This window comes from Arvicola amphibius, chromosome 5 (genome assembly GCF_903992535.2).
Source record: "Arvicola amphibius chromosome 5, mArvAmp1.2, whole genome shotgun sequence".
In the NCBI taxonomy this organism is placed as follows: Eukaryota; Metazoa; Chordata; class Mammalia; order Rodentia; family Cricetidae; genus Arvicola; species Arvicola amphibius.
This window is the reverse complement of record NC_052051.1, coordinates 54067762-54081214: the sequence shown is the minus strand read 5'-3', so window position 1 is coordinate 54081214 and position 13453 is coordinate 54067762. Positions and strand designations below refer to the sequence as shown.

The 13453-nt window shown below is 43.4% G+C and overlaps 1 protein-coding gene across 8 annotated transcripts in view; it reads left to right on the top strand.

The window, feature by feature from the left end:
- Wdr76 (WD repeat domain 76) overlaps window positions 1–13024 on the top strand; it is a 31983-nt gene extending 18959 nt beyond the window's left edge. For 5 of the 8 annotated variants that reach the window (XM_038331178.1, XM_038331175.1, XM_038331177.1 and 2 more), the window contains 5 exons: window positions 2368–2523; window positions 4506–4723; window positions 6121–6273; window positions 8428–8481; window positions 11371–13022. In XM_038331178.1, the coding sequence (XP_038187106.1) occupies window positions 2368–2523; window positions 4506–4723; window positions 6121–6273; window positions 8428–8481; window positions 11371–11635 (846 nt within the window). In that variant the 3' untranslated portion in view covers window positions 11636–13022. Of the gene's footprint in view, window positions 1–2367; window positions 2524–4505; window positions 4724–6120; window positions 6274–8427; window positions 8482–11370 lie in introns of all 8 variants that reach the window. The other 3 variants (XM_038331170.1, XM_038331171.1, XM_038331173.1) reach the window with 2 other exon arrangements.
- Window positions 13025–13453: the final 429 nt, after the last annotated feature.

The window sequence follows — 13453 nt, the reverse complement described above, 5'->3', positions numbered from 1 at the left end:
GTTCGTGCATGTTTGGAGGTCAGAGGTTTATACCACTCTGGGGATTGAATCCAGGGCTTTGTGTGTGCTAAGCGGGCACTGTACCAGCTGAGCTGCAGCCTCAGCACCTTTTTGTTTATGTTTGCATATAATTTTGTTGTTTACTCAGCTGGTGGAGCCGTTTGCCCAGCATGCAGGAAGCTCTGCGTTAGTTCCCTAGCTCTTAAGGAAAAGAATATTTCAGAATTGAAAATCTTGACAAAAGAATTGGTGACCGTGGGACTGGATAGTGGCTCAACTGCTCTTCCAGAGGACCCAGGTTCTGTTCCCAGCACCCACATGGCAGCTCACAACCATCTGTAACTCCAGTTCCAGGGAACCCAATACCGCCTTCTGGCCTCTTCATTACCCATCTACCAGATACTCACTTATACATAAAATTACAATAAAGAAGTGTTTTTTTGGTTTTTCGAGACAGGGTTTCTCTGTACTTTGGAGCCTGTCCTGGAACTCACTCTGTAGACCAGGCTGGCCTCGAACTCACAGAGATCCACCTGCCTCTCCCTCCCGAGTGCTGGGATTAAAGGCGTGTGCCACCACCGCCCAGTTTTTTTTTCCTTCTCTTTTTAAAGGCAGGGTTTCTATCCTGGCATGTCCTAGAACTTGGCTATGTTGATTAGGCTGTCCTGAAACTCACAAATTTACCTGCCTCTTCCTCCCTCGTGCTAGGATTAAAACTATGTACCACTATGCCTGGCTCCTAAAGTAAATCTTCAAAGAAAAAAAATTGATGAGCAGGGTCAGGCATGGTGGCTCACACCTTTAATTCCACTTGGGAGGTAGGAACAGGTTGATGTGTTTGTTCAAATCCAGACTGGTCTACTTACTGAGTTCTAGTCCAGCAAGGGTCTATAGTAAGACCCTGTCTCAGAAAAACAAAGCAAAAACAAAACAACAACAAAAGAATTGCTGATCAGAACTGAAATGTCTTCTTTATAGTTTTATGCATATGGATGTACTGCCTACATGTATGTCTAGTGACATCATCATGTTATGAGTGTGGGTGTCTTGCACGTGTGTCTAGTGACATCATCATGTTATGAGTGTGGGTGTCTTGCACGTATGTCTAGTGACATCATGTTATGAGTGTGGGTGTCTTGCACGTATGTCTAGTGACATCATCATGTTATGAGTGTGGGTGTTTTGCACGTATGTCTAGTGACATCGTCATGTTATGAGTGTGGGTGTCTTGCACGTGTGTCTAGTGACATCATCATGTTATGAGTGTGGGTGTCTTACACGCATGTCTAGTGACATCACCTTTACCTGCTAAGCCGTCTCACTGTCCCATACTTTGTATTTTTACTTTTTTTTTTGAAAATAATTTTCCCCCGTTTTCCTCTCTCTAACCTCCCCCCCAAATTCATGGCCTCTATTTCTATTTCTTTTAATTATTGTTACATAATTGGCATATATCTTCCAAATATAATTCATTCAGTTCTTATAATGCTACTTTTATGTATATGATTTCAGAGATGACTACTTGGTATTGAATAACCCATCCTTTTGTCTTAAATATTTTTTTTTAGTTTTATTTTTAAGTGTATGGGTATTTTTCCTGTTTGTGTGTCCATCAAGTACATGCCTGATGTCTTCCAAAGTCAAAAGACGACAACAACAGGTTCCTTGGCATGGTTGTGTGGTGTTATGTGTTGTTGGGAATCAAACTCGGGTTCTCTGTAAGAGCAGAAACGATTTTAACTGCTGAGCCAACTCTCTGGCTGTTTTGCTTTATTTCATTTTATTTTGAAGTGGGGTCTTGATGTGTTTCTTGGACTTGCCTTAAACCCTGCCCCCTACGCTGTTTTCAGCTCAAGCGATCCTACTGCCTCAGCCTCCTGAGTAGCTGTGAGCAGAGTTGCACGCTGTCTCGACTGGCAGGAGCCGGGGTTTTGTTCCCTTGTTAAGAAAAAACTAGTTTGATAGTTGACAAAGCTGGACATGTGAAATTAATGTGACTGGGTATTGTTGAACTGAATGTCAGTATAAAGTTGTTGATTCTGGGCCTGTGAAATGCTCAGGATAACGATGCTTGCCTGGTGATCCGAGTTCGACCTCAGAATTCATGGTGAAAGGTGAGAACTGACTCCGGCAAGGTGTCCTCCGACTTACACATGTACGTCATAGCCTCTATTTGGTCATGTTGTACACACATACACATGATTTTAGAAGGCTACTGGTTCTAATTGTCTGGGAGAGTGAGCAAAGACCCAATATAATTCCTATGTAAATACTTTAGTCATATGAAGACATAGCAACAGCCATTGCCACATCCATTCCTGCTCTTCACTGGGTTTGTCTTTCCCCTCACCTCCAACTTTCTTTCAGACCCGGCAACATGAAGATGAGCCACATGTCTTTTATCCCCACAGTCAGCCTGTTAGCTGTCTTTACTTCTCACCCACCAATCCAGCCCACCTGCTGTCCCTGAGCTATGATGGCACATTGCGATGTGGGGACTTTTCCACTGCGATTTTTGAAGAGGTAAATGTTAATGTGTTTACTAGCTGATATCAGATAATATTCTGGATTATTTGTTAAGTGGTACACTTGAGTGTTGTGTGGTGTTTTACTCGACTATTTGGGGGGGGGGGCGCCACCCAGCTCCCAAATAAATCACACATGGAGCTTTATTCTTAGTTATGAATGCCTGGCCTTAGTGTGGCTTGTTTCTTGCCAACGTTTTAAATATATTATCCTGACTACCTTTTACCTCTGGGCTTTTACTTTTCTCTATTTCTGTATACCTTTCTTTGCTTCTTTCTCCTTAGCTTGCTGGGTGGCTGACCCCTGATGTCCTGTTCTCCTTGTTCTCTCGTTTGTTCCTCTTTCTTCTCAGTTTCCTTTCTATTTATCCTCTCTACCTGCTAACCCCACCCATTTATCCTCTCTACCTGCTAACCCCACCTATTTATCCTCTCTACCTGCTAACCCCACCCATTTATCCTCTCTACCTGCTAACCCCACCCATTTATCCTCTCTACCTGCTAACCCCACCTATTTATCCTCTCTACCTGCTAACCCCACCTATTTATCCTCTCTACCTGCTAACCCCACCCATTTATCCTCTGCCTGCTAACCCCACCCATTTATCCTCTCTACCTGCTAACCCCATCTATTTATCCTCTCTACCTGCTAACCCCATCTATTTATCCTCTCTACCTGCTAACCCCATCTATTTATCCTCTCTACCTGCTAACCCCATCTATTTATCCTCTCTACCTGCTAACCCCACCTATTTATCCTCTCTACCTGCTAACCCCACCCATTTATCCTCTCTACCTGCTAACCCCACCTATTTATCCATCTGTTGTAGTGGCACAATGCGTGTAATCTTAGCACCTGGGAGGATGAGAAGCTCAAAGTCCTTCTTAGCTATATACCTTGAGTTTAAGTCCAACCTGGGCTGCTGAGGGACCATGTTTCAAAAAAACCAAAACAACCCCCCCCAAAAAACAAGAGAAATTTAATCTGTTTATTCTTCTATCAACAATAGTTATAATTGAATATCCAGTCATATATCTTAGAGTTCATTTGGATTCAAAACTACTTCTGTTAAGATATAATTTTAGGCTGGACAGTGGTGGTGCACTCCTTTAACCCCAGTACTCAGGAGGCAGAGGCAGGAGGATCTCTTTGAGTTCAAGGCCAGTCTGGTCTACAGAGCAAGTTCCAGAATAGCCAGGGCTACAAAGAGAAACCCTGCCTCAAAAAAGAAATAAGAAAAGGAAAAAAAAAAAAAACTTTTTTTCTTTTGTTTTGTTTTAGTTAGCTAGAATTCAGAGCCAGTTATTTTTCTGGTAAGTTTCACAGAGTATTTTTGGAATTGAGGGTTTCAGATTTGGGATGTAGCTCTGATGTAGATTAACTGACTTAGGCAAACCTCTGTGATTTCATTTTGCTTTATATTTCCTGTGTGGACGATAGGGTAGATGACATTTTTATAACTCCTTTACTACGGATTTTTTTTTTTTTTTTTCACGAGGCAGGGTCTCTTTGTGTAACAGCCCTGGCTGTCCTGGAACTAGCTCTTGTAGACCAGGCTGACCTCAAACTCACAGAGATCCGCCTGCCTCTGCCTCCCGAGTGCTGGAATTAAAGGCGTGTGCCACCACCGCCCAGCCCCTTCACTAGGGATTTAAGCATTGGTTTTCTCTAAAAGAATGTTTTTATGGAACCCCAGCACTTGGGAAGAGAATGCAGGAAAGTCATTAGTTCAGGGCCCGCCTCGGTTACATGGAGGTGTGAGGACAACTGTGCCGGAGAGTCTCTGTTTGTGCTGCTCCGCCTGTACTCTGAGACGCCTGCCGAGCCTCTACTCTACCTCCTGCCGTGATGGGGGTGCTGCAAGTACAGATGTGTGGCACCCCACCCAGGGATTGCACTCAGATTGTCAGCTTGTGATTTGATCTACCGAGCCACCTCCCTGGCCTTGGGGTTTTAACTGGATTATGCTTCTCCCCTAGGTGTATAGAAACGAGGGAAGCAGCCCCTCTTCCTTCGACTTCTTGGCAGAAGACGCTTCCACCCTGCTAGTGGGACACTGGGATGGGCATTTGTCACTGGTAGATAGACGGACACCTGGAACTTCCTATGAAAAATTTTTTAAGTCATCCATGGAAAAAATTAGAACCGTTCATGTCCACCCAGTATCCAGGCAGTATTTTGTCACGGCAGGATTGAGGTATGTTTTCTTCCTCTGGGTTTATTATCCATTCATTTATTTATTTTTGGGTGGGGTCCCTCTTGCTATCTCAGTCGGCTTGGAAATTGTGCTGCTCCTCTTTTACCTTTTCAAGGGCTGGGATTATAGATGTTTGTTTCTGAGCCAGGTTTGAGTTATGCTCTTTGGATAATGTTAGGACTTATCCTTGTAATGTTACCGGTATGTGATTTAATTTAGTTTCTCAGACATTTGGTCTTCCTTCCTTTCTTTTTTTAAATCTTGAGATAGGGTCTCACTCTGTAGATCAGGCTGGTCTGGAACTCTGAGATCCATCTGCCCCTGCCTTCTAAGTGCTGGGATTAAAAGTGTGTGCTTTTGTTCTTAAAAAGATAGTATCTGGGTAGCTGTGCGTAGCTGCGCGGAGACTCGAGGAACACGAACACGTGTGACCAGGGCGGCGGGTGAACAGGCGGTGCAGCGGCGGGTTAACGGCACAGACACAGAAAATAGACATAAAGCTTTATTAAAGGAGGAGAGAGGGAGAGGGGGAGAGAGAGAGAGAGAGAGAGAAACAGAGAGAGAGAAACAGAGAAGGGGGAAGAGAAGCAAAAGCGAAGCTGCCTCTCCGAGAGGAAGATGGAAAAGAGAGCAAGCTCAGGCTGGAAGCTGAAGATCAGCCTGCCTCAGCGGATGGGGGAGGGAGTGGGCGTGGCTTGTCTCTTAAAGGGACAGGGACCAAAACCATAACGTGCCACTGTACTTGACACACATTTGACTTGTGGGCTATATAGAAGCTAAGTAATTTTCCTCTTCACACTGATGGAAATATTACAATTTTTAATAGGAATTCTTTTGGTTTAATAGGGAAACTGTTCAAGAAAGCACCCATGTCTGCATGTATTTGCTTCTACTTTTATGAGAAGAAAACTTAAAATTGTAATAAACAGAAAATTTGTGTGTGTAACCTATAACTTGGCTCATAACTTGGCTTTTGTTTATTGGAGATTGATTTTTTTAAATTTTATTTATTTATTTATTTTTTTGTGGACACAGGGTCTTCCTACAGTGGCTCTGACTGTCCTAGAACTCACTTTGTAGAACAAGCTGGCCTTAAACCCACAGAGATCCACCTGCCTCCTGAGTGCTGGGATTAAAGGCGTGTACTACCGCTCCTCAGCATTTAGAGATATTGGAAACCCGGTAGAAACTAGTCTGTGCCTGAGGCAACATGGGTCTTCTGTGTCTTGGAATTTCTTCAATGTTTTATTTATTTTCCTATGCCAGTTACTGTCTGTAAATTTAGATATGAGAGGGTTTTGTCTTAGATGTTCCTAATGTAGTACGTGTCTGGGTGTATAACTTAGTCCGTGGGCTCACTGCATGGGCTGTACTGATAATTTCTCTTCCCATCCCAGGGACGTTCATATTTATGATGCGAGGTGCCTGAATTCCAGGAGAAGCCAGCCTTTGATCTCTTTGACTGAACACACGAAGAGCATTGCCTCTGCCTACTTTTCACCCGTCACTGGTAACAGAGTGGTGACCACCTGTGCTGACTGTAAGCTAAGGTACACTAAGAAGACAGAACCGTGTTTTTGGGGGAATCTTTAGAGGCTGCTGCTATGGTGTTCGTAACTAGAAGTTTTGTTTCCTGCTGTTGCTATGGAGTCACTAGTGTTACTGTTATTATGGTCCCTCTCTTCCCCTCTTTCCTTTTACACCCCCTTTCTCCCACCGCATCCCTCTTCGTCCCACTTCTTACCCCACCCCCCCAGGTCGGCGCTGTGTCCCCAGGCTGACCTTGAATTTACCCTCCTTCTGCTTTGGGCCCTGGAGTACTGGGATTATAGGTGTGTTTCACCACCTCAGTTAGGAGAAAGCTCCGCCCTCTGGGGAAAGTGGGATCTACTTTAAAAGTGTGTTAAATGGAAATTGCTCAGCCCCAGACTTTGGGCAAAAAATTATGCTTCTGCCCAAGCTAATAGGTGTGGTTTTAGGGGTTTTCCTTTGGTACCTTTCTATAACTTCTTCCCTAAAACTGATTTAAATCAGTTGAACTGAGAAACAGAAAAAATGTCAGCTGAAGAAACGTGAAAGGGCTTTTGTAGTCCTAGTTTCTTGGCAAGTTGAGGCAGACAGATCTCTTGAGCACAGATGGGGAGCGTAGCGAGACCCCTATTTCTCGAGAATGATGTGAAGACAGTTAATGCAACTACAGGAAAAATGATCCTGTTCTCTTTGAAAATACTTAATTCTGTTTCAAATTTGCAAGCTCTTTAAAAGTTGGGATTCATCTTTCAGCAAGTATCTCTTGAATGTGTGCCGTGGGCCAGGCTCAAGAACGGCAAACACGTGATCTGCAGGTGTTAGTGTCTAGCCACGTTTGGGAGCGTTACCAGGACGTGGTGTCTGGTTATCGCGGCAGCCACCTCCACCTCCACTTCTTACCCACACTGCTCTCTTTGTCTTGACAACTTTTTATCCATTTTCCTTCATTCACACTCTAGAGTTTATGCTTACTGTTAACCACTAGTAATTAAGCTTTCTAATAGTCAAACTAGGCCAGCAGCTCCAGTGCCACAAGATTGCCTTGGGTCAGCTGGGCACAGAAGGGGAGGAGTAACTGAGCCTGGCTTCATTCTGGGTCCCTCTACTTTTGTCCTGGCCAATCTTCAGCAGTTTGGAAATGACACGTCAGGCTATCAACTAAAGAGTCAGAGACTGTTTGCTTTTTTTGTTTGTTTGTTTACATGCTTTTTTTTTTTTTTTTTTGCTTCTAAAACAAATTATTTGCTGGGCGGTGGTAGCACATGTCTTCAATCCCAGCACTTGGTAGGCAGAGGCAGGCAGATATCTGTGAGTTTGAGGCCAGCCTGGTCTACAGAATGAGTTCCAGGACAGCCAGAACTGTTACACAGAGAAACCCTGTCTCAAAAAAAAAAAAAAAAAAAAGTTTGTCTGTGAGTGTGTCAGGTCCCTAAGAACTGAATTTACAGACCATTGTGAGCTTCCATGTGGGTGCTGGAAATTGAACCTAGGTCCTCTGGAAGAGCAGCCAGTGGTCTTAACCACTGAGTTATCTCTCCAACCCTGGAAGTTTGGTTTTTATACATGCATGCACTCTCAGAGTATTTGTGAGTTTTTATTCCACAGCTCTTACGTGTGTGTGAATCTGAATATAGTTTCAGATGCCAGACTGTCACTTTAGAATGTACATGCCAAGCTGGTGTGGTGGTGCCTACCTGTAATCCAGCTCTCCGGAGGTCAAATAGGAAGGTCGACAGTTCTAGGCATACATAGTGAGATATTGCCGCAAAGAAAGTTTATTTTTGGTGTTTCGAGACAGGGTTTCTCGTAGCTTTGGAGCCTGTCCTGGAACTTGCTCTGTAGACCAGGCTGGCCTCAAACTCACAGAGATCCGCCTGCCTCTGCCTCCTGAGTGCTGGGATTAAAGGCGTGCACTACCACTGCACGGCAAAAAATTAATTTTTTAGAGTTATAGTGTTTAAGTATGTCCAAACTAAGCTTATTTTACGGATTGAACTTTATAGTATAGTCCACATCCTTATTGTTAAAGATAGCATCTGAGGTTATAATCTGATCCCACATAAAGTAACTTATATTTCCCACTGTGAACCAACAGATATCTTAAATACACAGTAAACGTTTTCAGTAAGACTGGAGAATCTAAGTAACATGGCGGTATAACTGTTCATTTGCAGAGTCTTCGACAGCAGCTCTGTGTCGTCCCAGATTCCTCTCCTCACCACCATCAGGTAGGCCCCCCCTGCACCCGAGCAGCAGAAGGTGCAAAGGCGCATGCTAGGCGTGTGACTCAAGGAGAGACTGTCGTTATGGTTTTGCGCTGTGTTGTGTAATAAGCATCCTTACCTTTCAGTCCTGTCCAGAAGAGCTCTTGCCTCTGGGTCTCAGTGACACAGCTCTTAGCTGGCATGTGCTCTCAGTTTTACTCAGTACCTTAGACTCTGTCTACTTGGTGGGGCTCCTGTTTGTGCTGGCTTAGGTGGCTTCCGCACGGGTCTCCCTCATGCTTCTGATGGCCCTCTTCTTGAGCCACATACTGTGGATGTGTCAGCTTAATGTCTAACTATTCCCTGTGCCAGGCCTTCTCTCTAGAGGTTGTTGGTTATCATGTTTGAAGCTGGGAGTGTGCTAGACTTCGTTAGTGTTTTCAGAGGCTCTATTTAAGCATATTTTGTTTCCTTTTTCATAGGTTTTACTCATTTAATTTTATTTTTCAGATACTATGTTTCAGTTTATCAGTTTCCTTGCTTTTTGTTTGTTTGTTTGTTTGTTTGTTTTTGAGACGAGGTTTCACTATGCAGCCCTAGCTGTTCTAGAACTCCCTTGGAGACCAGACTGGTCTCAAACTCACAGACAGCCTCTGTCTCTGCCTCTTGAGTGCTAGGATTAAAAGTGTGTAACACTGTTCCCAAACTTTACTTAATTTATTAAGAAATAAGCATGTCTTTGTTGCATACACTGTGTTTTGAAGTATGTGTACTTTACAGAATGGCTAAACTGAGCTGGTTAGCATGCTTCACCTCACATTCCTTTCTTTCCTTCTCTCTGATGAGAACATTTAAAATCTCTTTTACTGACTTAAATGAATGGTGGTTTGGGGGGTACAGGCGCTTGCTGAGCAAGCGAGCATGGTGACTGTAGAGTTCCATTTCTGAACCTATGGTGGATGTGAGGCAGCTCACAGCTGCCTCTAACTGCAGCTGGCCTTAGGGCAAGCACAAACATGGGATACTCATACACTGACATACACACACAAGAAAAGTAAGATAAATCTTAAGGTTTTAAAAAAATCCAACCCCCCACCAAAACATTCCTAACTGTATTTCTAGAATAGATCTTTTGACTCTTCCCCACTCTGAAAGTTAGCATTCTTTGACCAACTTCTTCCCCGCCCTCCACTACCAGCCTCTGCGACTGTTCCTTCTTCACTTTTAAATTCTACGTGGAAATGAGATCATATCTTATTTGTCTTTCTGTGTCTTGCTTATTTTGTTTAACAAAATGTTTTCCGGTTTTGTTTGTGTTGTCAAAAATGGCAGAATTTCTTTTAATAAGACTGAATAGTTTTCTTCTGTGTGTCTGTGTTCTACATCTTCTTTGTCCGTTTATTTTTGATGTTTATGTAGCCCTGGCTGGCTTAGAACTCCTCGAACTCACAGAGTGTGCCCCAGAAGTACAGCGCAGACTTGTAGCCCTCTGAGGTCTCTCGCCCAGGGATGGGGCGGGGAGCCATCTGCCCTTCTCAGAGAGGTTGATGCTGACTCTACTCCTGCCCACCCAAGAATGGGACTAGTCTCTTTTATGTCAGCCAGAAAATGACCTTGAACGCTCAATCTTGCTGCTCCACCTTCCCAGTTTTTTTTTTTTTTCTTTTTCTTTTTTTTTCGAGACAGGGTTTCTCTGCAGCTTTTTTAGAGCCTGTCCTGGAACTAGCTCGTGTAGACCAGGCTGGCCTCGAACTCACAGAGATCCGCCTGCCTCTGCCTCCCAAGTGCTGGGATTAAAGGCGTGCGCCACCACCGCCCGGCCCACCTTCCCAGTTTTGATCACAAGTCTGTGCAAGCCACACCTATGAGGTGCGGGGGATTGGACTCAGGGCTTTTTGTGTGTGTATGACAGATAAGCGCTCTGCCAAGTGAGCCCCACCCCAGATTGAGGGTTTTTGTGCCTGTGTTCACTAAGAAAGCTGGGTATGTAGGTGCACACAGTTTATGTCCATACTTGAAGAGTAAGGCATAGGATTGCCACAGGTTGGAGGCAAGACCGAGCTACATAGTAATTTCCAGGCTACAGAATGAGATATTGTTTCAGACAAACAGAAACAAAAGGTTTATTCTCAAATCTCTCCCCCCACTTCCTCCCTCTGTGTGTGAATCCCCTTAACTGTTATGAATGAATTTATATTTTTAATTCTTTAGGTTTGTTCAGTCTTGGCAAATTGTGTTCCTATTTCTATTTCTTCTATGTTATTCCATTTGTTGGTATATAGTTGTTCACAGTATATTTTATATATATCCAGTTTTCCTTGTGCGTACACAGCACAGTGAACAGGAAAGGTACTACTTTATAGGGCTGGGAATGTCTTCAGTCAGTAGAGCACTTGCCTAACAAGTGTGAAACCCTGGCTTTGATTCCCAGGACTGCATAAAGAAGGCGAAATGTGGTGTAGGCTTGTAATCTCATTACCTGGGAGGTAGAGGCAGGTGGATCAGAAGTTTTAGGTCATTTTCTGTTACAAAGGGAGTTCAAGGTCAACCTGGACTACCTAAGACCCTGGTTTTAAAAAAAGAAAAATATAATGTTATCGTTTATTAAAAACATTTAAGACTTATATGTATGAGTCTTTTGCCTGTGGGTATGCGTCTGTGCTGTGTGTGCCTGGTGCCCGCTGAGGTCAGAAGAGAGGCATTAGGTCCCTTGGTTCTGAGCTATCATACGAGTGCTAGGAAGCAAACCAGTAAGTGCTCTTGACCACTGAACCATCTCTCCAGCCCCAGAAAAGGCATCATTTTCGTAGGCTCAGGGTCACCACCCTCTGAGCACAAGCTGAAGGCTAAGAGGTGAGCAGATAATTTAACATTTCAAAGTAAATACTGTTTTGTTTTGTTTTTCCCTACTAGGCATAACACTATCACTGGGAGATGGCTAACGAGGTTCCAAGCTGTGTGGGACCCTAAACAAGAAAACTGCTTCATAGTTGGCAGTATGGCCCACCCACGGCAGGTGGAAGTCTTCCACGAGACAGGAAAGAGCGTGTATTCCTTTTTGGGAGAATGTCTCGTATCTGTGTGCTCCCTCAATGTTATGCATCCTACCCGATATGTTCTGGCTGGAGGTAATTCCAGTGGGAGGTTACATGTTTTTATGCATCAAGAAAGCTTCTGAGCTATTGGGTAGGTTCAACAATTTGATCAGCTTGCTGTGTGGCGAAGGAATCAAGTGATTCTCTCAGCTCAGTGCATCTGTTTGGTAATGTGTTGTATTTAGCCACTGTAACACTGCTTTCTCAGTGAGACTCTGCAGAATGCAGTCTTAGCAGGAGAGGAACTTGAAGGTCATCTCTAGAGGAGGGAGGGCCCTGGTGCAGAAGCTGGGATGCTTTCAGCACTTGGAGAGAGGATCTTGTGTAGCCCAGGCCTCAGACCCTGGAGCCTCTTGTCTCTGCCTCCCGAGTGCTAAGACTACAGGCATGCACCGCTGCACTCAACATCTTTAGCACTTTTAAATAGGCTGTATTCTGAGAAATTTTGTCAAATTATAAAGCTTTGAGTGGTCAGTATTATTTTCTAATATGATGAGACCATTTTGATGCAATAGCAATCTGTAGATCTGATTTATTTTATAGTTTGGGGTGGATACTTAATCTCTCACACTGGAATAGGTCCTAAAGATCTTTAGATCATCTAAGTCTAATTATGAAACATTATTGGACCCCAGGGACTGTCACATGCTAGGTAAGTATTCCACTATTGACTCATACCCCACCTTTGAAACTTAGTTGTTCTGCTTTGTTGTTGTTTTTGAGACTGGGTTTTGCTCTGTAGCCCAGGCTAGCCTGCCTTGATCTTAGATCCTCCTGCCAAGTGTTAGGACTATCTGTGTGTACTACCATGCCCAGTCAGAACTTAGTTTTGAAGCTAAGAACCTGTTTGGGTTCCTTGTGTCTCAGATCCCACAATAATCACTGGGAACCACTGGTTTCTGTGACTGGGGCCTGTGTCTGCATGCCTGCAGCTTTGTCTGCCTTCCTCCTCTGGGCAGTGCCTCCAGAATTGAGCTGGGACTGTGCAGTGTTTGAACTAGTGTATAACTGCACAGCTGACTGGTGACTTTTCACATGAAATTCATAACCCCAGCACTTGAGATGAGGCAGGAGAATTGGGAGTTCAAGGCCAACCTGGCTCATCTTCCTTTTCTCCCAAATTAATAAAGCACACAATGCAAAAATTAGGATATTTTTATTTTTTAATTAGAATATTTTAAAATAAAACTCAGTTTCATGTTGTATATGTTTATGTATATTATGCTAAATCAGTGGTCTGGTGTCACAGTGTAACATGTATTCAGCCTTTTCTATTGTTACTTGCCAAAGTTACTACTGAAAGAATTATAAACAGCTTAGACAATATGTTTGGATTGTAAGAGGAGATACTCTTATATGCTACAGAAATAAAGTGTGAACTTTCCTTTAAGAGTAACTTCTTTGAACAATCTTCTTTGTAATTAAAAATTTAGAGATGGCTCAGCAATTAAGAGCACTGGTTATTCTCCCAAATGACCCAGGTTTGGTCCCCAGCATCCACATGTTGGTAACAACCATGTGTAACTCAAGTTCTAGGGTACCCAGTACCTTCATCTGGCTTCTGTGGGTACCGTATACACATAGTACACAGACATACACACAAGCCAAACACATAAGATAATAATAAAGGTTAAAAAAGTTTTTAAGAAAGAGTCAAGTGTGGTGGTGCATGGCTTTAATTCCATCACTCGAGAGGCAGAGACAGGTAGATCTCTGAGTTCAAGGGCCATCTGGTCTACCTAGTGAGTTCCAGTCCAGCCAGCGAGACCCCATCTAAAAAAAACCTAAACTAAAACTAAGGTTGGAGGCTTAGTTTATCATCATGGATATTCATAAGGAAATGGCAGTTTTGTCTCATAGCTAATAAAGATCTTTTTATCTTATTTTTATTATATGTATGT